Source organism: Pezoporus wallicus, unplaced genomic scaffold, assembly GCF_028554395.1.
Source record: "Pezoporus wallicus isolate ANWC-B61680 ecotype Strahan unplaced genomic scaffold, APGP_CSIRO_Pwel_v1 contig_4191, whole genome shotgun sequence".
Lineage (NCBI taxonomy): Eukaryota > Metazoa > Chordata > Aves > Psittaciformes > Psittacidae > Pezoporus > Pezoporus wallicus.
The window spans coordinates 4,375,959-4,402,588 of record NW_026641383.1 but is presented as its reverse complement, the minus strand read 5'-3'; the positions used below and the strand labels follow the sequence as shown (position 1 = coordinate 4,402,588).

At 38.8% G+C, this 26,630-nt stretch overlaps 1 protein-coding gene across 1 annotated transcript in view; it reads right to left on the bottom strand.

Moving 5' to 3' along the window:
- Positions 1-678: 678 nt before the first annotated feature.
- The window catches only part of ESF1 (ESF1 nucleolar pre-rRNA processing protein homolog), a 29,711-nt gene continuing 3,759 nt past the window's right edge, over positions 679-26,630 (bottom strand). The window contains exons 5-13 of the mRNA XM_057423312.1: positions 25,173-25,325; positions 23,482-23,596; positions 22,375-22,513; positions 18,311-18,472; positions 9,815-9,936; positions 8,447-8,537; positions 3,909-3,976; positions 2,319-2,465; positions 679-1,445 (exon numbers count right to left, since the gene is read on the bottom strand). Of these exons, the coding sequence (XP_057279295.1) occupies positions 1,146-1,445; positions 2,319-2,465; positions 3,909-3,976; positions 8,447-8,537; positions 9,815-9,936; positions 18,311-18,472; positions 22,375-22,513; positions 23,482-23,596; positions 25,173-25,325 (1,297 nt within the window). The 3' untranslated portion in view covers positions 679-1,145. The remainder of the gene's footprint in view (positions 1,446-2,318; positions 2,466-3,908; positions 3,977-8,446; positions 8,538-9,814; positions 9,937-18,310; positions 18,473-22,374; positions 22,514-23,481; positions 23,597-25,172; positions 25,326-26,630) is intronic.

The window sequence follows — 26,630 nt, the reverse complement described above, 5'->3', positions numbered from 1 at the left end:
CTAGTTTAACAGAATCCTTAGATTAAATTAACAGAATGTCTTAGAAATTAACAGACCTCTTTAAAATTACAAATTACCTTTCAGCTCCTTGTTTCTAAACTTTTTGTTTGGATAAATGCTGTATTTATATTAGAGCTGATACAGCAAACAGTTCAAGAAAACCCCAAGCTAAACCTGAAGGCAAATCAGTCTCCTCACTACAAGGAAGAAAGATCATCTTCTACCTACTGCATTTTCCCCACACCATCAATACCTTCACCAGTACCAACAGGTACCCGATATTCACCAGATACTGACACCAGTAGTAATATGGCCGAACAACGGGGCTTTTCAAATTGTATCATCTACACCTGCCTTTGACTTCTTTATTTAATACTTGCAACCCTGGAAGACTTTGTATAAGTGTAATTGCATTAATGGGAATGCAATATCAGTGGCAAAACAGTTAACTTTGACTTAATTTCATTTAGGCACAGAAGGAGAAAACACAACTAACCACAACCAAGTGTCCACAATTCCTCTGGGGCAATTTAAACCATTTATTTCCAATATATAGTCATGAAATACTTCTAATTGGCAGTATTTCCATTAATTAGTTCTATTATCCAGGAAGTCTTCAAGTATTTAAAAAAGAAATTAATGAAGCACATATGTTATCTTTTAAAAACATATAAAAACTGTATACAAAATTTCTTTAATTTGTACTTATATTACTCCCTTCTTTATCAACAGAGATATGCTTTACACACTTCTGTGGAATTAAAATCATTCACAGCACTTAGTCTCAGCAATAAACCTCTGCAGAAGTGTTTTTCTTATTAAGTACAACCATAATTCTGACTACTTTTTGTAGCCACCTGCAGCATTTCTATTTTCTTTAGAGACAGCATGATGCAAACCAAACCACCCCAGACCCATCAATTCCTTACTTACATGTTGTCAGTGTGTAGGTTTTTATTAATAGTACAAACCAGTGTCTGTGATGGCAAAAGTAAAGTGTGCTTATTCCTCCAGTTACTTCAAAACTCACCATCGTAATTATATGGGTTCGGGGGAAATGTTAGGTGGGCAGGAATGAGAGCAGGCTGCACTAACAGCGAGAAGAACCTAGACTGAAGTCAAGTCTGAGTAAAACCAAGGTTCAGTTACTTCAATTTCTGCTTTTTCCTTGCCTGAAACTCTTGGGTTTTATTTTTGACAGACTTTATTAGCATTGATAGGGCAGGATCTATGGCTGTCTTGGCAACCTCTCCTTTCTTTGCCATCTTGTTCTCCTGCTCCTTGCTTGCCTCCTTAACATCTTGCTCCTTTTCTTCTCTTCGTCGAGCTTTCTCTTCCAAGATCTTTTCTACTGCTTTTGTCTTCTTGAAATTTGGATCTGAAGGATCCAGGTTAAACAGGGGAGAAGTAAACATGGCTTGGAATCTTGTATCGGTAACATTTACCTGAAGACAGAAGAGGAGTATTTAATTTAGGTAACCTTTACCCACATTAGCAAAGCTTTTAAACACAATAAAATACAAGCTGCTTAAGCAGTCATAGCTCACGAGACTGTTCACCATTCCTGGAACAGCTCCAGTTACAAAATCCCAGCAAGTGTGAAGCAGAGAGCCAGAAGGTGCTATTGGTAAAACAGGCAAGTGAATGCTTGTGCAAATCCTGTATATGCTGCTGTCAGCAGACCACGGAGAGGTTTGCTGTTGAGAACTGACCAGAAATGGATTTGGAACAACCAGCTGCCACACCAATGAAGAGGATAACTACTAGTGCATCCAGGAAAGAGCAGCAGGTGATAACAGTAGGTGACTCTACTTTGACAGGCACAGAGGCACCCATCTGTCAGCCTGACCCTATCTCAAGGGAGGTGTGTTGCCTATGAGGGGCTCAGATCAGAGATGTTTCTGAGATGCTGCCTGGTCTTGTAAGTCCTACTGACTCCTATGCACTCCTAGTGGTCCATATGGGTGCCAGTGACACTGACAGCAGTAGGAGGATGAAAGCAGCAGTGGATAACAATAAGAAGAGGCCAACACATATTTTAGGCACCAAATTGTACAAGGTGCAATTACAGTTTGTTAATATACTTGCATAAATAGTGTCTTGTTGTTTTATACAGAGTTTGGCTCTGTTCCCTTCAACGTTGTATCAGAGTATTTCTTGCTTTTTGAAAACAGCCTGTAACTCTTTAAAGATGTAGACCTAGCTCTCCTCCTTCAGACAGAGTAAGGGAGGAGAGGGATATGAAACCACCAAATTTGTCCTGAAAATAATCAACAAGGGTTCTATCTGAGCCTCAAAATCAAAGAGTACACCCTTACCTGGAAGTCATCTTCTATCAATTCTTTCCTTTTCATTAAAAGTTTCTTTTTCTTCTTGCTCAAATTCTGTTGTTCTACAATCTTTTTATAATTAAAATGTTTTCTGGCATCATCCTCATCGTCCATCATAAGCAGGGCCATTTCAGCCTGGTGCAAAATAAAGTACACAGTGAAATTAAGTTTCCTATGAAAAACACAGCATCTTGTTAGTAAAGTCTGTATAAATCTCCTTACACATAAATGAGTTGCAATAGGGTTGTCATGGCAGTATTTTTAATCCATAACAATATTCTTCTAACATTGAAGTGTAATAGAATCATCATAGAATAGTTAGGGTTGGAAAGGACCTTAAGATCATCCAGTTCCAACCCCCCTGCCATGGCCAGGGAAACCTCACACTAAACCATGTCACCCAAGGCTCTGTCCAGCCTGGCCTTGAGCACCAGCAAGGATGGAGCATTCACAACTTCCCTGGGCAACCCATTCCAGTGCCTCACCACCCTAACAGGAAAGAACTTCTTCCTTATATCCAATCTAAATTTCCCTGTTTAAGTTTTAACCCATTACTCCTTGTCCTGTCACTAAGTCCCTAATGAAGAGTCCCTCTCCAGCATCCCTATAGCCCCCTTCAGATACTGGAAGGCTGCTATGAGGTCTCCACGCAGCCTTCTCTTCTCCAGGCTGAACAGCCCCAACTTCCTCAGCCTGTCTTCATATGGGAGGTGCTCCAGTCCCTGATCATCCTCGTGGCCTCCTCTGGACTTGTTCCAACAGTTCCATGTCCTTTTTATGTTGAGGACACCAGAACTGCACACAATACTCCAGGTGAGGTCTCACAAGAGCAGAGCAGAGGGGCAGGATCACCTCCTTCGACCTGCTGGTCACGCTCCTTTTGATGCAGCCCAGGATACGGTTGGCTTTCTGGGCTGCAAGTGCACAGTGAAGCCGGCTCATGTAATGTTAAATGGAACTGTTGATTTCCCTTGTATGAGATACAAAAGAAATGCAAATACCCACATTCAACTTTCAAACCTATCATTAATCTAATCTGAAAACTGTACAGCATAATCAGGAATGGACACAATTCTATACTGATATTTGGATAGCAAAATAAAAATCAACATACATGCATTTAATACATTTATTTAGTCAAGTTGTTCTCAGAAAGAATGAGAAGCAACCATGCACTAGCAAACAATTCAATCTTCAAGGTCAAAAATTTAGAGGACAAGGTTTGATCACTGAAATGTTTCATACAGTGCTGATGTTAAAAGTGATCAGCAGAGGGACTATGAGCTCAACCAGTATGGCTTCTGTGCCCTTACATTTCAGTATTACCTAACTCCTGAGTTGTGTTCAACTATAATCTTCCAGAAAGATACGCTGGCATCATCTTAAAACATCGAGGCATGGACCAGCTTCCATTCTTCTTGGGTAGCTTTTGTCCCCAAAACTCTTGCTATTAAAATCATACAGTTTTATTCCACTGTCCCATGGAATTCAGTAGTTCCAATCACAAGCACATAACACATATCTGCAGAACTCAGGCAATGCAACATCTGTAATTCTCAACATTTTAATCCACTTTACCTTCTGTTTTTCAACTTCATCCTCATCCTCTGAGGTACTTGCAACCGATTCTGGCTTCTTCTTTAAACCTACGTGCAAACATAGGACATGCACGCATTTACTCAAGCTGATGTATGACAGCATAATTTACCCATGAACAGAACCTGATGTGCAACTTGTTTTCTTGTAATCAACACCTGAATGTCAGATGTGGAAAAAGACAAAGTTAAGAAAAAACAGCTAAAGCAATAAAAATCTGCTAGTATTTGTTCAATTTAAGGAGGCAGCAATATCCAAATGTCATAAATAAGTCAGCAAAGAACAGAGAAAATGTGTTTACTGTGTTTTTCAGAGAGCAGAAGACAGAAGCATCACAACAGGGCAGGCAAACATATGACATTACGCCACTCCCAGGGCCTTTTAAAAGAGAATCAGATTATATACTCATAAATGTAATTGAAGTGTCCTGCAGTTCTCAAGCCGTTCACTCCTTCTCCTGGAGTAGGCAATGTAGTAAATACTTCAGAATAAATAACAAAGTGCATCTCTTCTCTGTATCCAGAGCAGAATTCTGCCAGCTGAATAAGAGTTCATCAGTGCATAAAGGAGAAACAGTTTTGATACTGTCTAGGCAAGGCTAAAAGACCATCTTGTGCTGGTAGCCATGTAGCACAAAAACCCTTGCAAAAAAGACCTGAACAGGATCACTGGATTGAAAATATGATTGACTGTCGAGACTGAGTATTCTTCTGATGAAGCTCTGCTAGAATTGATTTGAGCTACACAGTGCAGATTAGACATAACGAATCATAACAGCTTAAGACATTAGTCACATGTAACTTTAATGAAAACAGACCTGTTTATAAACCCTGCAAAATCAAATTATTCTCTTTGGAATGCCTGCAGACCTCGACCAAGAAGGAGCAGGAAAAGCAGAAGGTTTTCTGACCTGAACCACATACTCTGACCCTTGAGCTTGGAATTACATTCCCAGGCAATTTATTACAGTCCACTGGGGGTACTCTCAAGGAAGATATTTGGCTCCATTTTGTGAAGCCAGATTTGTAATCAGACCAGAAATACATACATGCCAGAAAAACGTCAAGTTATATCACTAAATATACCCTGGAACAGGACACACGTCTTGAAGACCAGTTTTCTCTCCCTTGACTATTCTGACTGTTTCTAAACGGATTCCAAGCTGGACATGGACTTCTAGAAGAAACAAACCACCAGCACCAAAAAATAAACTCTCCAGATGCGCAATGTCATCAGCTCAAGAACTAAACCGTTCATTTAGGAGCTCCAGAAAACGTGCAGGAAAATCAGATTCAGATATAATATTATTACCTAAGCTACATAATTAATGTGTAGAAGGGAGAAATAAATGTCTATGTGAGACTTCAACAACTACGAAATCATTTGTGTCTTCACAGAACTGGCTAAACTACAGAAGAGGAAACAGGGCACAGACACACCAATTGGAGACAATGATTCTAGAAGTTAAATCAGTAAATCCCTCAGCCTTTCCACTCATTCCCCAAAGAAGGGCCCCTCGAGTCACCTTCCCTCCTCTTTCACTGTGTGTAATCACAGAAGTGAAGATAACTTATCTTCCTGCCTTCAGAGATTTCTGTTGCTGCATGAGGATGAACCTGGAGCTAGTATCAAACGAAGCTCTTTTCCATGAATGCAGACATAAACCAAACGTTATTACTTATTATGATACCTACAGCTGATAAACCAGCTTGGGACCTAAAAATCACTCCTAGCACTAAGAATTTTACATCGTACTGAGAACAGTTTGGTTTCAGGATTCATAAATGCATCATTTTCTGTCTTTTTAATACACTCCTGACACTGCCCCACATACATTCTGGAGGAAACTTCCCCACACGCTTTTTGCACACTTACAAATGTAAAAACTATAGTAAGAGTCTTTCCCAAATTCATTGCAAACCCTTGTATTTTTTCTAGCACCTAATCCCCATTGCCATCTTTTAATCATATTTCTTCCACCCTACAGCAGCAGATACTTGTCTTCAGTGCTATGCAGAACTGATGGGTGCCACCAGCCAGTGAAAGAAGCTTCTAGTCTCTGCTGCAATCCCCTCCTGAAGCTGCCGTTCAGCTCTTTGTCAGCTCAAGAATTTAGTTTGCAACATTCACTTTGCATGCCAAGAACTTTCCAGTGCTAACAGTAAAAGCTAATCATCATTTTGAGACTTCAAATACAGAGACCGACCACAGACCAAAACCTCCTCTCACAAGACCTCTTATCTGTCTTACTCAGAAGCTTCAAAGTCAGCCTCAAAAGCCTTGGAAAGACAGAGTAAATGAATCAGTAATACAGCTAAGACCTTTATCTTCCAAGTACAGGTTCTACAGCTACACTCAGATTTTGCTGTTAACAACTTACGTCTCTGCAGTCGAGCTGTTATCTTCCAGCATTAAAAAGCCATCAATTCCCACATACATCGTAAATTAGATTATGAGAAGACATCAAATGGTTTGGAACGTATAGGAGTTACAATAATGTGCAAGGACTTGAAATCTTTTTTCTCAATAAAGGATCAATACAAACTATGTTTAATAGGCTAAAGTGTTCTGAAGCTATTCAGTGATCTCCAAAAGCAGGACATTGCTTTCATGTTAATAAGCAATTCAGTATTCAGCTGTTAATCTTCCAACAGTTTAAGCTACAAAAGTCATTCTGTCTTACATGAGCCTTTTCTGAGAGAAGGGAAACAGATGCAGTAAAACTGACACTGGCCAAGCCAAATGAAAGGTTTTGAAACAACACGTACATCAATGTAAAACAGAAGTGACAGACGATCTTTTTCCTTGACAATATCAAACTAGAATCAAGCTTCTGAAATGCAGCATCAAGGCTCATATGTACACAGCATTTTACATTTTAGCCTGTGGTTCTTTTGAAAAGCCACACAGGGATTATACAAAGCAAGCACTACGAATATGCTGTACCTTGCCTCTCCCAAGATGAAGCATCCATGGTGTAAGAAACACTGCCTACTTTACAGAGTTTCCGGGAACAAGGCAAACCTGATGAATATACACTCAAGTAGACTTCCCATAATTTCCAGGTTTCCTTTTGCAGCACTCAAATCTGTTAGGCCCTTTGTCTAATAGCTCCTTATGCTCTTGCTTCAACTGCTTCAGCTTGTGAACAAGTAACTTACACAAGACCCATACACATGACAGTCAACAAGTGAATTGAGGATGGGTTCAAACACACCACTAACAGCACTACTGCATTGTCACAGTTCCTGCACTGGCCCACCTGAATCTATATCCTGCCATATGCTTGTCAGCATAATCTGAGATCATTTGACAGTCAGTATAAGGGCAAAATTTCAGTGTTTCAGGGGAATTATGCAAGGCTTATGAAAAATTATCATCATTCCAGTTACTGCTGTACCCTAGATACAAAACTGGCAGAGTTACAGCCTTGTTCAAAGCAGACTGTAACCCATTTTCCCCAACTGGGGAAGCCAGCTGCTCTTTAAAACAAACCCAGCTATGCGACAAGAGGCTGTTCTGGGTAGACCTGGTGAAAGCCAAACAAAATTGTGCTGTGTAATCATGGTTAACATGTCAGCTGCCTTGCAGCCGACCACTGTGTTCTTCCTCTGAAACTCCTCCAGGGCTAGGCACATTCTGGTTTTCAGTAGGTTATCAGTAACCTTACAGACAAAAGCTTCACTTTCTTAACCTTTATGTGTATTAGTAAAATCCTCAAAGACTCCACAAGCACGAAAAGTCTATTCTGTTCATGATGGACAAGAATGTTTAAGAACCTGCAGATACAACCAGTCCCTGCTGAGCACCTCCATGACACAAAGAACTTCTTATATAATGCACAAGAAATCATTTTTCCAGGGATTTCACATACAATGTTGAAACATCAATCATTAGTCTGAGACTACCTACATAATCTTGCTATTAAATAAAGTGGTAGAAGGAACGGCATCTTTACAACAGATTCTGAAATAACCTATACACAATTCACCAGGAGAGCATGGCAGAAAACATGCTTTCCTCAAATCATGGTATTTTCTGTAACACATGGATAAGTAGTAAAAACATGTTTCAGACTAAGAGAAAAATGATTTCTTCTGAAAGACAACTTTATCATGCAAATCCATTTGGGATTTTTGTAACTGACCCAAACTTCCAAGGATCCTGTACAAAACTGGCTCCTTCTATAAAAAAGGGAACAGACTTTGAAGGCAATGAAGTTATTTTCTATGGAATATTTAGGGGAGCAGATGGTCACCTTGTTTTTAACAGCCACCCCCACAAATTGTCTACATAATGATCTCTACTGAAAGCTAAGAGAACTACGCTCCCTACCATTCCACATATCACAATATGCATCATTTTACAAGAACAGCACCTGCAGTTTTAGGCTGATGATACCTACTCCATTTTGTTCTGAACATACTATCTCTGCATTTACTTTAGCCTGACTTTGTTTTGAAAGCTCACTATTTAAAGGAAGGACAAATTTATTCCTGAAGCTATTTGTCTCGACCCACCTGTCTTCTTGAGTTCTTCAGCAAAATATGGGTCGTTGAGATCAACATCAGATGGAAGCTCATCCTCACTCTGTTCTTTCTCAGCAGTAGCCTGTAAAAAAGCACAAACATCATTTCAATCAACATAAACTACTGAAGTTTCACTGGAATTAGATGTTCCTCCCATTAGTAACTATAAAGATGAAAACTGAAATTCTTTATGCTGAACATCGTAAAACTAGAATGCACTAAAAATTGTTAGTAAAGAGAAATCAACTATTTCAAATCTGTTCCACAGACTGAGAGCTTTTTACATACCTGAAGAAGGGCTATTTACATACTCCAAGGATCTTTCTTAGCCATATCCACAAACTGTGATGCACTAGCTAATCATACCAGCTAAATGACAGGATCACAGCATTGTCACATCCTTACTTTATGTACCACAAAAGCTCTAAATGGGAAAAAACTGTAGCAAGGAGCTTCATTTTGTGCTCCAAAATTTAAAAAGCCTGAGTTTGGACTGGTAGCATGGGGTTGTACAACTCGCCCCTTGACTTAATTTATCAGACTGAATATGAATATTGCGGTAGCAAAAGTTGCTCTGGTACCTAACAGTGCTATTTACTCCAGTCAGAGCACTCTAAGGTTTAAGAAGTTACTCATCAAATGCCACTTAAAACTAACTGGAATCAAGTTGTTTTTAAGAGTAATCTCTGCATTATCTGCAACATGAATTACATTCATAGTAATTTAAGAATTTAGATTCTGTATGCCACATGGTTTCTTTTCCTAACATATGTGTGAACATTTATCTATTTCTGCACATCAGTGCCATAGGAGTCTTCACACTTACTTTCTGCATGTGGAAAGATGAAGCAGCAATGATTTTCACATTATTATAGGGCCATTTTGTTATGCATAAACAGAACTGTATCACAAATTTGCTCTTGCAACTTATAATAGTTCTTTATCCCTATTAATTCTTTGCTGTTACAGCTCTGGGAAACTATTACTTTAGGCCAAAAATTAGCAAAACTACAATTATCATTATCATAACAACTTTGATATACATCCAGTAGCAAAAAGACCCTTCCTAATGCATTCAGCTGAAAACCAGCTGTTACTATGACTCATTTATCTTTAAAGCATCACAAGTAGATAAATGGAACTGTGTTAAGTACATTTATGATCAGTAATATCCTGAATATGCTTTTACTCTGTAAATTCAATGAGAAACTCTCCGTCTTTCCACATGAGTCACCACTGCACATTCTAACCTTAGAATACTACTGGAAGCTATCCACCTTTTTGGTTATCCCAAACAAATAGCAGCAACTTAAGAAACCAAACCAACAACTCCCCTCAAGTGGCCAAAGCAATCATTACCTTTCTCTTTTTCTTAAGGGTTCTTTTTTCTTTCTTCTTCTCTAGGAATTTTTCCCATGGAGTTAGGTTATTCTTTCCTTCCAACCTGTTCTTGACCATTTCTTCGGCACTTTCTTTGAGGCCTAGAATAAAACAATAGTAAATTAAAGTAACAAGACAAATCTGATTCTTTTTTAAATCAACTGCTTTCTCCTTTCCAAAAGGATAATCCACTTTTTCTTTAACAAGCCTGTGAAAACAATCAGAATATTGCTTAAAACAACATCTTTATAAATAAGATACATAATGGGTTTTTCCAAATAAAACATTCCTTCAGTAATAAATTATACAAGAGCCTGAAGAGCTTGCTTATGTGACATCTGAGTCCCAGTGTTCTTGCTATTCCTCAGACAGGTCTCCTCTCCAGACATTAGACTGCAGTCTACAGATGCCACTCTTAAGGATGAGAAGTCACACATTAAAAATAACAAGAGACATACACAGAGCCCTTGTATTTAATGTGCCTTACTATAATTAGTTAAGATTCACAAAAACACTTTGAATACAGTCCAGATATTCCCTTTACTGTGAGGGTGGTGAGGCACTGGAACAGGTTGCCCAAAGAAGTGGTAAATGCTCCATCCCTGGCGGTGTCCAAGACCAGGTTGGACAGGGCTTGAAGTGACCTGGTCTAGTGGAAGGTGTCACTGCCCATTACAGGGGGGTTAGAACTGGATGCTCTTAAGGTCCCTTCCAACCCAAACCATTCTACGGCACTATGATTCTGTCACAATATAGGGTCATCTCACAGCTGGCTTGAACCTCCATAGCTAGTGCTCTCCATTCCACACAGATACTATCTGCTAACTGCTGTATCAGTATGCCTAGCTCACATGACAGAGTTGCTACAAATAGCATCTCCATTGCTGAAACTTTGCCCCTGTGCTATTACTATGACAATGCTGCAGTATATCTGACGACCCATGTATTTTTTTGTCTGTCTGTAAAAGAGAACAATAAGCTAGTATTTGAATGAATTTAAAGTAAAAATAAAACCACAGCTAGAAAGCAAAGGACAATGTAAATAAAAACCCCAAATAATTTCTTGCATTCAGTACTAATGTCACAACATGACATGCATGAAGTTAAGCTAGACAAGTCAAGTATCTAGCTTTTTACAGCTACTTAGTACCAGCTGCTTTAACAACAGAAAATTACCTGCAATTAAAACTGACTTGCCTTGCAACACACAGAAGCAGAGTTCTGTGGCAGAAAGACAGAATCCTCTTCCCTGGCAGGAGGTTACAGCCTGAGCAGCGAGTTATTCTTCTCCTACCTGTAACTCCTTGCTTCATTCACTACACACTTTTGCTTTGAAACTTCTGTAACAAATGGGTCAGATATCCTACAGTCCACATCCTCTTTAATGACATCTTGGGAGCATGTAGGAATTGTTCCTGCTTCCCCCTCCAATGCTGGTATCTGCTGTCTCTTCCCAAGTCTACTTGTCCTAGTGGTCTCTTCAGCGCTCCTTTCCAGCCCAGCCCAGCCCTCACCTTACCAAATCCTACCCTCCCACCCTTCATACCAGTTTTATTGCTTGGAAATCACATTTGGACCTCTCCAGATGTCCTAGACTAGATCCCATTCTCTTTCCCAGCTCCCAGGTTTCTCAGTTGGCCAGTCCCTGCTCCTCATCATTCCTGCCAGCTCTCCACAGCAATGAGGAACTGAAAACAGAGGTCATCGTGGAAAAAGTGGTCAACTTTCATGGACAGTCCTCCCCGTCCTCTGAAAAGCAGAACTGCAAACACCAATTCCTGCTCTTGTGTTTGTCGACACTCCAAAAATAATTCAAAGGCTGGAGAGCTGGTTACAACATGTCTGAAACACGAAGTGTGGACACGATCTAAAGCCGTGCCTTGTAGGAAGAAAAGAGTGGAGCGAAAGAGGTAAAGCGTCCTTCTGCTACCCTGGAACAAAGCCAGAGTTAACAGCAAGTGGCAAACTGTTACGGCCACAAAAACTGGGTATAAAAGCAGAAAACACATGCATAATCAAGGAAGGATATTGTATTGGTTCACTAGAACTGTGCCACTAAGAAACCCTCTGGTGCAACAAGAACAAATATTTAGTTATTCCTAATTGTACACCTCTTCATCTCCAAAGTCAATGAAAGCAGTCATCAGCTTCCCAGAAACTGAACTACTCTTACTTTGGATATTATTTTGCAGTACTTTTGTGGAAAGAATTACTGGTCAGGTTAGCAACCTTACAGATTCCCAATGAAGACGGTAAATACTGGACTAAAAAACGTATGTCACATCTCCAGAAAGAGAGAGACCCAAAATCTCAAAGGAGGTTACAAGATTTCTGATTTATTTGCCTGGAAAATAGAATCATTTGATCCATCTGGCACAGAAAGACTTGGAAGAAAATACAACCCTTTCTTGTGGTATTTGGCAGTCTCATGAAAGACATTAGAGTTTCTCCACAGATTAGAATGGCTCACAAACTACTGTCCAGACCACTTCCCGAGAATCAGAGTGTATTTAAGTGGTCAAAAGGCTTTTGATTGCAGAAGGGGGAAAGCAATTGTCTACTTTAGGTAGGATTATTAACCAACCATAGAAACAGCTAATTTATATCCTTACTGACATCATTTATTTAAGAATAAATGAATCACACTCATTCTATTTAATCTTCACAAATATGGGCAAAGAAAAGAGGAGGGGAAAGGTCATAGTCACAGAATGGTTTGGGTTGGAAGGGACCTTAAAGATCACCCAGTTCCAACTACCCTCACACTAAACCATCTCACCCAAGGCTTCGTCCAACCTGGCCTTGAACATTTAACCAAGGTACTGGCTCTTCATATTGAAAAGCCTTTATGATAAGTATGTGTTTATTCCTTTGTTTGCCAATAGGTCTCTATTATAATTTAAAGCAGTCCTCTGAATTTTGATGAGGTAAACCTACTCATATTTCAGATACAGTTCAAAGATGTGCCTCACACAGACTGTTACACTGTGTTTATTGTCATTGAAGACTAGACAAATGGTAGTGCAAGGGAAGCTGTCAGTTGTGTATTTGTTAACATTTAGTCTTGAGTACAGATATGTATGCTTTTTTATCAGTCTGTTGGATGCCCTTAGTTGTGAAAGAGAAGTATCATTATGGAGACTTTAAGCAGTGAACAATTTACCCTTCATGATCTGCACTGTAGGTAAAAGCACTTCATTAGTTGCTAATCCATGGTTTATATCGACTGAACTTAGACGTGAAAACACAGAATGTGTTTTTTGTTACTATTTCTATTTCTGTTACTATAGTGGGCCTACAAGGATGATGGGGAGGGACTCTTCATTAGGGACTGTAGTGATAGGACAAGGAGTAATGGGTTCAAATTTAAACAGGGAATGTTTAGATTGGATATAAGGAAGAAATTCTTTACTGTAAGGGTGGTGAGGCCCTGGAATGGGTTGCCCAGGGAAGCTGTGAATGCTCCATTCTCGGCAGTGTTCAAGGCCAGGTTGCATAGAGCCTTGGGTGACATGGTTTAGTGGGAGATGTCCCTGCTCATGGCAGGGGGGGTTGGAACTGGATGATCTTAAGGTCCTTCCCAACCCTAACTATTCTATGATTTCTATCTCAGGTATTAGTAAATGGGAAAAAATTAGTAAGTACTACGTTAGGGGGGAAAATGCTTTTTACCTTTATATAGGGTTTTTAACAAGTGTTGAAGAGATTCCTTATAACTCATTACAAACTTGTGTAAGCATTTAGAAACATTGCTAATGTCAATTTATAACTAATTTAAATATTTTATAGACCTGTTAAATTTTCTTTCAGGACACAGCTGAAAAACTTATTCAGGTTGATATTGCAGAGAATGCCTTAGTAAGTAGTTTTCTGAATGCTGATGGGCTTCAATTCTGTAATACAGGAAAGCAGAAGCAGCGAGTTTCTGATGTTATTTTTCTTGTAACCCAACTTTAGAAGAATGCTGTGGAATCTGAAGTCCCTACAGTCAGCGTTGTAGCTGATGAGGAATCCCTTCCTTTCAAAGAAGATACATTTGATCTTGTTGTTAGTAGCTTAAGGTAAGTGTTAATTTCTTTATCATTAATTTCTTGGTTAAAGATGTTAAATAACGTTCTTTTCAGAGTAAGTTTAAGGAAAAAAAACAAGAGAAAGATGAATAGTCCATTACTGCAGTAAGAAACGTACCTGCATAGTTAACAGGAGTGTACATTAGGAAAAAATGCTATCCCTATGGTTCTTACTGTTGGTTTTGTGGTTTTTTTTTTTTTGATTTCAAGACTCATAGAATCATAGAATCGTTAGGGTTGGAAAGGACCTTAAGATCATCTAATTCCCACCCCCCTGTCATGAGCAGGGACACCTCACGCTAAACCATCTCACCCAAGGCTCTGACCAGCCTGGCCTTGAACACCACCAGGGATGGAGCATTCACAACCTCTCTGGGCAACCCATTCCAGTGCCTCACCACCCTAACAGGAAAGAATTTCTTCCTTATATCCAATCTAAACTTTCCCTGTTTAAGTTTGAACCCATTAACTGCTTGTCCTATCACTACAGTCCCTAATGAAGAGTCCCTATAGGCCCCCTTCAGATACTGGAAGGCTGCTATGAGGTCTCCACGCATCCTCCTCCAGGCTGAACAGCCCCAACTTCCTCAGCCTGTCTTCATACGCGAGGTGCTCCAGTCCCCTGATCATCCTCGTGGCCTCCTCTGGACTTGTTCCAACAGTTCCATGTCCTTTTTATGTTGAGGACACCAGAACTGCACGCAATACTCCAAGTGAGGTCTCACAAGAGCAGAGTTGAGCCAGTGGCAGCCAGCTTCTCTGGGCAACCTGTGCCAGTTTTAACCTTTAGCCTTACCTGAGCTAAAGGATTAGAAGTGTGATAAATACTACTCCAAGCCTAAGTATATTGCTTCTCACACTGGTGGGAGAGTGAGTAAGGGTGGACAGGCCAGAATTTGTACTACTCTAACCACTGAGTTTTGAAAATGTTTGTAAGTTTAACAGCATTCAACTGCCAATTATTAGAAGCTAAGAAGATATTTCTTAGCTCTGTCCTTCAGAACTCTAAATGAGCAAGTTCATCTTGCATGTAACATCTTACCAAAAGGAAGAAACACCTTGTTGCAGGTAGCTAAAAAGAATGACAGACAGAAACATACTGATAACATTAGAATTTGTCAGCCTTGAAGATAAGCCACCTCAAGTCAAGACAGCTTTCCTAACATAGTATGACTGCCTGAAAAAAACCCAGTGCACTTAGCAGCTAAGATGTTAAGTGGGAAGAACTGCAGTGCTGAGCACTTCATGCTGCAAGAGGTAAGACTGCTTCAGAGGACATACTAAGCAATGATATAGATTAAGACATATATTCCATATGAGCACTCTTCAGGTCCATATCATCTGTAACAACATACAGTTGGGGGTTACTATGCACTTTACAGAGATACGATTGCCTGCTATTCTACTTCTGATGACAACAGGTTTTAAGTTTTCCTTTAAGCCTAGCTAAATATTTACATCTCATTCTTCCCAAAGAAAGAATTTTTAACTTCAATAAGAAGAAAAATAAGTATGAAAACCTGGCTGCATATCAGCAAGAAATGCAGTTGTGGTCTTCTCCTTCTTCACCTTCTAAAGGGAGTTTTGGGAGCTGCAGAAGGATGGATAGTAATTGTTGCTCAAATCAGTTATGATTAAGAAAACAGATGGATGCTTAAATATAACACTGATTTTGTGCCTAAAAGAAACAGACCAAAGAGAGTTGGAACTACATCTGATTTATTTTTGCTGGCACTGTGGTTTATTTAAGACTATTATGATTCAAGAATAACTGAATCATTCACAAAGTATGCTTTCTATAATCATGCGTGCCAAAACTTAAGTTCTCAAATTGATTCAAATCTCTGCCTTTCAATTGAAAAGCTTCCTAGATTTAACTGTTGTAACCCTCTGTATATTCAACATTTGGGCACCAGATTAAGGCAAAGCTTGATAATAAAAATATTTCAACACACAAATTAGTTGTGAAAAAAATTAAGGGCCTTAGGAGATTATAACAAAAACTATTCTTGAATTCCAAGAATGCTCCAAGTGAACATAATTAAATTGTTTTGGAATTTCAATAAGCACATTTGTTCAAGAAAAACACAACTTCGTAACTAATGTACTTCTCTCCTGTAAGAGGGAATAGTCTCAACTGCGTCTGTATTGCCAGAGCTATAAACTACTGTTCAGCATGTGCTGACTGTGCTCCACAGTAAAAAAACAATATATATATAGAAGAAAAATAAATCTCCTTTTCAGGTGTGCAGGACTTCCTCTCCAAGTGCAGCCTGAAATCAGTAATGACTGAAGTGTTGCCATACATTAGACTGGAAAGCCAAGTTAAAATACTCCACTTCACTCTCAGGACTTGGACAAAAACATATTCCAGGGATTACAAGTGGTATTGACAGGCCTCTTGAAGGGGAACAGCCCAACTAGCAAAGGCAAGCAAACACTTCTGTGATTCCAGAATCCCTGTTTTTTGATAATGCTCTAACTTCTTCAGGGTAAGAAATGAGGAAACACTAACGTACTCTGCAAAATCATAGCTGCTAAACTCATGACAAAGTCAGCCTTATTTATCAGGATAGGGTGTTTTGTTTGTTTCTTTTTGAGTTTGTTTGTTGGCTTGTTGGGGTTTTCTTCTCCTCCTTTCTATCCTTCCCTAAACATAGAGATATAGCAAAAGCCTGGGGAGCCCCTCAAGAAGGTACAGTAAGGAAGGGGTTGGACTAGATAGAATAGAGAACAAACCCCATTCTCTCAAGTCAAGTTCCATTGTGAAGAAACAGGGAGCCCATATATTAGGAAACTGGATTCCATCCCTACTACATTTCCTAAATGTTAATATAATTTACTTGTAACATGCAAGGCACAGTTTTAAGAAGCAGAGCCTTTCAGAAAACATTTTGCCCAACCTGTGCAAGGGAGACTAAAGAGAGCTTCCTTTAGTCTCTCTAAAAACAATATTCCATCTACTCCTATGCACAGATGTCTAACTATGTCACCACACTGTGTTGCTTAGACTTCCTTATGTCACAGGGCTTCATTCATACAGTTCTCAAGATTCTCTGGCAGACAGACTGTCTAACAAACAAACAAACACGTTTCCCAAATCAACACCAAAAAAGGGAGCTTTTCTGACTGTTCAAACAATGCCCTGTCTATATACATACACAACACATTCCCAGCAGCAATTGTTTTTACTGTGGTTTCCACCTTCAGTCTGAAAGGTGACAAAAAAAAAACTATGTAAAAATCTTATAATAGCTACCTATGTATGAAGCTCATTCATCTTGACTGCTCAGTGGCACAATGAATTAAAGCTATGAAGTGAGCAGCATCAAGAAAGCAAATAGTGCCACAGTGTGGACAGCTGAAGTGAAAGATGAGAGTGCACCTGCGGTAGCAGGCATTGCCTATGGCACATGGTACATGCTTTTTCTCTAACAAGTTTTGGGAGAACTCATGCCAGAAATGACTGGAATTATATAAGCACAACTGAAAACACACAACTGGCTTTAACAAGAATATACATCTTACCAAGAGCTAGGAATAAAACTATTCCATTCAGTTCAGTGAGTCAGTACAGACCAGAGTAAGATTTAAGAAGTGAGCATTTATGTTCAACAGAAGTTACCTGAGAAAACTCAGAACAATATTAGTGTATGTATCATATAATTAGATATTGCATTCCTAGCTGGAATTAACCCATCACTGGTGAAAGAGCTGGATTCTAGTATATCTCTGGTCTCAGTATTTACAGTAACCGATCAGGCTGCGTCCTTAGGTAGCCTGCAGTGCTACACCTGCTGAGCCAACATAGCACCTTGCTGCCCCTGAAAAAGTTTGTTTTCAGATCCTAGGGTGAGTTCTGCTGGGATGCTGTATGGCGAAGGGACCTGCTTTTGATTTCCAAATGAAAACCTGCATGTCACTATCCCCCAACTTCCTGGCAGCTTTCTCTCCCAAAGAGCAGTCGCACTGCAAGCTCAGACTTCTCCCTTCCCTGTTCCCCCAGATCTTCAGCATTACGCAAGCAAGATTTTCAGACTTCTCCTCTAATTTTATGCTGTTTCCAAATCATACTGGTTTGCATTTTTAAGAGTGCAGGTACGTTTTATAGCTCCATGGCAAACACACAAATGCTTTTCAAGAAAATCTATGAAGCGATGAATGAAAAAACAAACTCACTAAAAAAACTGGCAAAAACCAAACTACAAAGAGAAGCTTAGTGCTGAGGAACTGAGCTGAGTCATTACTTCTTCTACTTCCCTCATTGTAATCCATCTGGATTTAAATTTATGGGGAAAAAAGGTCAGTTTCTACTACTGTAAATCCAACACCTTACAATATATCCCTGTTAACAGGCCAACACTGCATTTCCTCCAAGCTAGTAAAAGAAAAATATAAAGCTTACCTGGAACCCATTTAACCTCCATTCCTATATCCTTTTCTTCCTGTTTTTTCTCTTTTTCTTGGATACTTTGCAGAAGTTGTCTGTACTTGGCAATTTGCTCTTCATCATCTTTTTGGCTTTTCCTGGGTTTCTCATCTTCCATTTCACAAGCTACATCACCATCTAGAAATGGAGAGTAAAGCTATCACAGCCAGTCTCAAGAAAGTGATCAACTGAAGTTAATGTTTAGGGAACACAGCCAAGGCACATACGTGGTGGCATTCTGCTTTGAATTCTGAGAAGAAAAATAAGCCATTTTGTTGTTTCTTCTTCCTAGCGTCATGTGAAATGAGAAGTAAAGCTATACTGGATGGGAACTGAAGAAATCCTTAAGCTAAGAAAGGCTCTCTTGAAACTGGATAAGGGGCTACCAATTTGTATTTATCACTGGTTTTGCAGGTTTTGATAGGAGAAATTTAAGTGACAAGGTATATTGTCATACTTTCCCATTTAGATAACACATGCATTTCTTAGTTTTAAAACAAATGTTCAACATCACCTTCATAAAAACCTTTAAGAGCCTTTTCATTCTATAAGCAAATAAAGAACACTTGACAACAGCTGCAAGACAGGAAAGTGAGCTGAATATATTGTCAAAGTTTGTTCAGAGTTCAAATAACCTTGTCAATAGATTTCAAGTATCATGCTGTGTTGCACAACACAAGGAACTGCTTTCTGATGGACATTAAGGAAGCAATGCTTTCTGCCAGTAGCTTGTTCAAAGACTTGGAACAAAAGACACAAAAAGCCCAGAAAGCCAACCGTATCCTGGGCTGCACCAGAAGGAACATGACCCGCAGGTTGAATGAGGTGATCCTGCCCTCTGCTCTTCACTGGGGACTGTAGTGACAGGACAAGGGGTAACGGGTTCAAACTTCGGGGTAGGCAAACAAAATAAGCTTAATCAAAGCATATCACAGAAGACATCTTTTTGTAAGACATTTTTCAGGGAGGGGGGCTCTACACAGAGCTCCCTGCAAGCCTGACAGTGTTGAAAGAGTGCCTGAACAACCTTTAGATATATGGTTTAACTTTCAGGTTTCCCTATGCAGAGTCAAGACTCAATGATCCTTATGGATATCCTTCCAACTCAGGATATTCTACAATTATATCATCAGGAACAACTAATTACAAATATACTGCTAAAAGTATTTTGTCATATGGTCTATGCCGGTATTCTGTGTGTTGTGCAAAGCAGAACAGCAGAAAAGATGTTGCTCTGCAAAGATTAAAATAACCTAAACTAAAATCAGAACAAAATCTTAGGCATAAACCCCATGCTCAATTTGAAGCATCATTTAAAATGCCATACACTAAGTCACCAGTGCTCATGGTCAAAATAGCATTTATGGACTTGATGCACGCCACAAACACTTCCTATTTTGAACAAACAGTAACAGAAAATCCAGAGGCAGTGTAAAGGATACTTTGTGCCATGAACCACAGCCTACCAGGTCACTGAAATACTTGACATTACAGAACTGCTCTGTAGTGGTGACACTAACATTCATGACGTGCATATTTTAAGTTAAAAAATTCCATTAAAAAAAAAAGCTTAGAATGGGCCAGCAAAACCCTGTTTATAAATATTTTAATAAGTTAAAAAAATGTGAATAAAAGTCCTGGACATTTTTTTGCTTCTTATCACACTCCTACATTCTCATTCAAGCAGCTGACATTGATTTTTCCCATTCGTGCACAATGCCACATAATTCTGCTGGATGGAACACTGTCAGATGGAATCCTGCTTTGTATCACGTAACTGAAGGGATAATAAGGTCAGGAACGCGCTCAAGACATGAATGTAATGAGGACATTGGAGGAACATAATTCCTCTATGAATAACTTACTTTCAGAACCAGTAGAATCTAGACATTTCCAGGTTTAAGATTTATGAGTATGGTAAGATTACTTAAGGCCATTTTCTTTTCCTTCCCAGCAATGTTAGTTTGCTTTTTAAGATTTCTGAAGTGTTGCTCACTTCCAGACATTTGTTTTCATCACCACCCTATTACAGATGCTATTCTTTAACTTAGTGGTCGCCTTGTACATAATAGAAGTCGGAAATACTTCCCTCTGCATCTGATACTCCCATTTAAATACTTTACTAAGCATTACTTGAGAAACTAAAACTCATGGAGCAGCTGATAAGTGCGTATTTATGTAAGATGAGAAACAAACGGACACTAACCCTGACAAGATATTGCCAAACTGAGTTTGCTGCCAGATTTCCCAGCTCTATAACCAGAAAAATCTGCAATGTCCTTTGCACGCTCCAAACTCATCTTTGATTGCAGCTACCTGGTTTTACTGCAGTATAGATCAATTTTAACATCTGTTTGAAAGACCTGATTAAGGCTTAATGAAATTTTCTTTGCCTTGTAATTTTGGTTATACATATCATTAATTAAGAGAAGACTGAATTTTAGACTGAAAACAAGCAAGGTAATTCAGGAATTTACATGTTGGTGCACCATACAGACATTTACGTACCTTATGAAGTTAGATGTCATTCTCTTTATATTCTTAAGTACATGAGTCAAAAGCATTTGAAAGACATCACTACTACACTCCAAAGTTCCCTTAAAAATCTTCTGCTGCTTACATCTTCCCTTGCTATTTAAGACCTATAGCTTAGGCATACCAGAAGGCCTGTAGCACAGCTCTTCTACACTGCCATTCACATTCCCCCTAGCTACCCAAGAGCTGTTACTGGAGTGAAGAAGCTCTGTACGTTCACATCTCCCTCTGAACCTTCTAAGATCTGGAGCACATTCAACACTGTCTAGGCTGTTTCAACAAGCACAGTCTTAGGGCAGCTACCGCAGTATCCCCTTGCCCTGCAGAGACTTTAGTATATGTTGAGAGGACCACGAAGAGGACAAACAGTATATTAACCCAAAACCAGATTTCTGCAGTGAGCACTGTATCTAATTCATTAGTCATTAACCACTTCACATTTCAAACCAGGACTTTTCCTTTGAAAAGGAAGCTCCTCCAGTTCTATTGAAAATAATTTTATCTCAGTAATGAAGAGATTAAAGTAGAGATTGATGAACCTGACAAAGAAATTATAAGGTACCCTGAAGAAAAGAAAGAGGGGTAGGAGGGAGAAAAAAAGGGAAAGAAAATGATTTTACACTCAGAGGTGCAAGCTCCTACTCAGAAAGAAGCTATTCAGGGGCTCAAGCACTAGGATAACTCCTAACCCCCACCGTTTGGCAGTTTTTGATAAGTGTTACTCAGACTTCAGTGAAAGGCAGCAGATCTTCATTCAGCACTGAATGAAGAGAATAGCTACCACATTCTCTACATAAATCATGCAAATGTACAATGAAAAGCAGCTTTTCTTTAACAGATTTATCATGTCAACAATAGAGAAAATATGCCATAATTGATGCTACTTGAATCACTCAAATTATAATCATTAAGCTTGGTTTAATGACACATTAACTGCACCACGTAGAGATTCTGCAGTCCAAAAAATGAAAAGCAGGGAGCTTTTTCAAAGCTAAGGTGATGATAATACGAAAGTTAAACTCTAATTCTCACTAACAGATCTATTAAACTTGGAGTAAGTTAACTCCAAATTCAACTAACATACTTTGTCTTCAAAAAGAATGCAGTAACTTTGGGGTCACATGAGTGATTATTACTTAAAATGAATCTCAACTGTGGCTCTAGAGATACTATTTGAAAAACTCGTATGTGTGTTTTCTTACCATGTATAAAGAACACCAGAAAAGCCTATTTTACTCAAACACACAAAACTTGCCTCCACCTTTAAGTCACCCACAGAGAAAGTAAGTGTATGTCAGTTTCAGAGATGTTTAGCTCTGGAGGGAAGGTAGGTTATTTTCATAGCAGAACCTGACAACAGCTTTTATACAATGAGCATAATATTGTCCCTAGGGAAGACAGCAACATTCAAAGCCTTTTCTAAAGATAGGGAATTTACATATTCAAATAACTTGTGTTCTAAACACTGCAGCTAATGATCTCGTGGACAACATTAATGAAAGTACCTTGCTGCTCTTCCTCCTCCTCTTCACTAGACGAAGCCAAATAAGCTTGAAAATCCATGTCAAGAAGTTCCTCTTTGTTAAAAGTCCTGCTAAGTGATGTTACTCGCTCATGATCTGTCTCATCCCATGTGATATCTACCTTAAAAATAAGAATGCCACTTGCAGAAGCTGAAACACTGAAATTAAACATTGTAACTCTCTTTTTAGGGAAAATTATTTGAAGCTTTCCATTTAAGAAGCAATGCAAACCTGTTACTGGTGTTCTCTAAAACAATGAGGTATAACAACAATGTACTAAAATTCAACTGTACTAAAATTCCAGCCTTTTTGGAACTTGTTCTACAATTGAGTTTCAAGGAGTTTTAACTACATGAAAGAATTAAGAAATCTCCTCATGCACTGAAGGGTTCTGTCACAACAGGTCACAAACCACAAAATCTCTGTACGCCAAATCTCCTTTGTGGCAGCAGATACTGGTGTTGATGCAGCATCAACTCCTTTCCTTTTCCAGCAGCAACTCATTCCTGGAATCACGCATGGATTGCAGTGTGGACAACAAAAATTGTTTGAAAAACTGTACCCTCAACCAGGAGGTGAAACAAATCTGACTGTAAAATGATACAGCAGAAACTACTTATTTCTCAACCAAACACTTCTCCAATTCAGTTCACTTCATGGCCACATGGAAGTTTTGGCTATCACATAAGAGAGTAGGAATGAATAACTACAAGGATGGGAGGCAATTGTTTAAGCCTGGCACTACCAGCAAAAAGGCTCTTGTTGAGCTACACATAAATAGCAAATTAGGAGATTTAACTATGAATAACAAAGTAATTCCATGTGCAACTTGTAAAGGAAGTATAATGAGGTCGAAGTATAGCATTTAATTTGTAACAAAAAAGCCAAATCTCTTTTAAAATCCAAACCTCGAGCTTATTTATGGGTTTGCAACTTGAGGCTCTGTAACATGCTTACATCTTTTCATGTTTGATGTCCTTATTTTGAAATCCTGAAGATAATCAGGAATCTTTTCCCCATGACTTATTTATAAGCTGACAATAAAACTAAACAAATTAGAACAACATTACAAAAACATTGTAAAGATACCTTTGATGTTCCCATAGCAGCAGATGTGAAGTACTTTGGTTTATACATAGCTACGTTCACTTCAGAGGCTTCATCTTTTGGCTTATCATCAAATGTAACATTATCTGGAATAAATCTTAAAGGCAAATAAAATGTGTTATTATTCAAATACACTGAGAAATATCATAGTATAAACAGTCTAAGCTTTTCATGAGTACGGTACATCAGCACAAAAGAATCTGCTAAAAGAAAAAGCTGGTAAGCCTGAAAAAGAAACATGAGAAATGGACAAATACTCCACACGTGTAGGATTAACTGGCTCGCTTCTGCACAGCTATTCCACAGGCTTTCAGTGTGTAAGACCACCATGTTGGGGAAGTAAAGTAAACAACATTCAGCATGGTATTAGCAGGGTCAGGGGTGGGTTTTAAGGTGGTTTTCTTTGTTTTAAGAACCATCTTTTCAGGAAGCTCAGTATTAAAAACTCAAAAGAAAAAAGTGAATAAAGTAGAATATGGAAACAGAGAAAAAAAAAGGAAACACTTTAGCAAAGTCTTGTGTTACAATTAGTAGGAAAAAAAACTTGTTAAAAAGACCCAAGTCATGTGTAACAACAGAAGTAGCAGATAAAACACCAGCCCTTTGTACACTACATGAGAAACTACTTGGGCTCTTTCTTATTTTTTAAATCACTGCAAATGTAATGGGATGACTGCTACTCGACATTAAAATATAGGAAAGTACAAAATTAGAATTCTCCAGTGCTCTTCCTAAACAGCCATGTCTGTTGCAAACCATTATGCTCAAAAGCATGAAAAGTTACATGCTCATGTGGCAAAGATAATCTTCTCCAAAATGGCTCAAAGGAAACGAATTAAGTTCCTCTAGAAACTTATTCGAAGAAAAACCCATCTCTGACTTCCGAAAGTGCCCATAACACAGGCCCCAGCAAACAGAGCCAGCTTCTGTGGAAAGTTATTATGATTTAGTAACAAATTCTGCTCAGACTGGAAGTCTTTTTTTGGACAAAAGGAAATACTAACAGTAAAGCACAACCATAAGTTAAAATTCTTTCCTTCCCAAACGTGACTTTTGAATACTAGAGTTCCAGCTCATTCATAGGGGTTAGCATAGTAATCCATTGCAGCTTCATGACAACAGCAGCAATGTTCTTCCTCTGTGGTAAGCGAACCTGAAAAACATACTTCTGGATCCCTGGGAAAAAAAAAGGACTGTGAGGGAAACCCAAACAAACCAAAAGCAGGATGTTATTTTGCTTTCCAAATCCTACCACTTTACTTTCTTGTACCAAAAGGTTGAAGATGAAACCAGAACATTTTACCTGACTCCTCTGAGAAGAGTCTCTGTATACAGAGATCCTCTCAAACTTCCTGTGTTCCAGTAAAAATGCTCAGGAAGAACTAAAAAACACCCCCAAAGAATCAAAGGTAAAGCTAACACCTCCCTGGATGCCCAACTGATTTACATCTCATTTTGGTTACAGAATAAAGACAGCATAATTTACTCTTCTGAGTATTTAATTAAAATAAATAATAATATATAGCATTAAATAACATATACTTATAATATAATAAATAATATACAAAATAATAAATAAATAATAAAATAAATATCATAATAAAATAATCCTTAATTTTAAACTGGCTTTAATTCTCCCAACCCAACATGTAAAAAGGCACTGCTTGAGTTACCTCAGGTCTATAAAAGAACAGCTACTTTCAAATTCCAGTCCATCGCATTCCTCATAAATTTTGTTGGCTGTTTCAGGAGAATCACATTCTACCACTGCATAGAAGTATTTCAGTCGCTTAAATTGATACTCCCGCAGTTTTTCCCTGTAAACCCTGTAAAAGCAGAAAACACCACAATCAATTGAGCTGGCTTTAGTTTTTCATTTGCAAAATATTTTAATTCAACTCATCAAAAATATGCACCAAACACTCTCCTAATCTTCTAATAGGATTAGACATTAAACAGCATGAAGTTTCACCGGTATCTGTTCTGTTTTACTCAAGTAAAAAGACTAATTCACTCAGTGTTATTAAGTGTACATTTTATGTATCTGACTCTGCTTCCCACACGTTTGAGTCCCTGCGCAGGGCACAGAGTAGCATCTCCATAAGCATTTACGATAATGCTTAATAGTTCCTATCAAGTTGTCTGCAAGTATCTTGTCTCTCAACAAGGCTGATAAAAAGGATGTTCCTATGTAAGTAAGGGTATATGTTAAGAACATTAACAGAAGCTGAGTCTGTATGGACAGGACTGCAGATCCTCATGCTAGAGAGACAGTGTAGGAGTAATAAGTCATAAAGCAGTATGGTTAAGGAAAGGAACTGGGTAGCACAGGTAGTGGTGTCACACAAGATGACAGCAAGAGAGAAAGCAAAGCAGAAGAGATTGAGAAGTAGATGAACTGGCGGAAGGATGCATGAGAGAGATTGCAGGGGTGAGGACCTGTCCCATGAATGTGAATGGTATATGCACAGGTATCACTCCAGTGTTTCTGGAATTCTGTTTGTTGTATTCCAGATGCTCTAGAGCCCACTGAGCAGTAAACCTAACACTTCAGCATGTGCCATGATGCACACAGTGAACCTGACTTCAGAATTCACTGCAAGCTCATCATATACCTCCCTGATGCACTAGAGACATTCTTCAAGAGAGATCTGCAGTTATTTTAGAAGCATCCAGATTTTCCAAATATAGGGCAGCCCAACTGGATGTATTATCCAAAAATGGCACTGCCAAACATCTGGAAAATCTGGGAAAAAAGTATAAAAGCAAAACCTCTCAAGTTCCATCAGACAAGACCTTCAAGCAGAATAAAAGGAAAAACAAAAAGATATGACTGAGGAAGCCTGGACAATGGTAGGCCTGATGAGGTCAGCCTAGTAAGACAGAACTGCTGCTGGTGGCATTCAAGAAATCTCAATCTGGGAATTTTCTTGCCCTAAATTAAGATCCCTGTCGATTACACAGATAAGAATGATGACAGTAAGAAAAGGGAGTTCACTGCATGAATGGCAATCTGTAGAGAAGAAATGCTACATTAAGCTCTACACACATTTGTTCCATTTATTACTCCAATGAGCTACATAAGCAAGATGTTGAATCACTTATCAACAAGCAAATATTCTGAAGTTTGA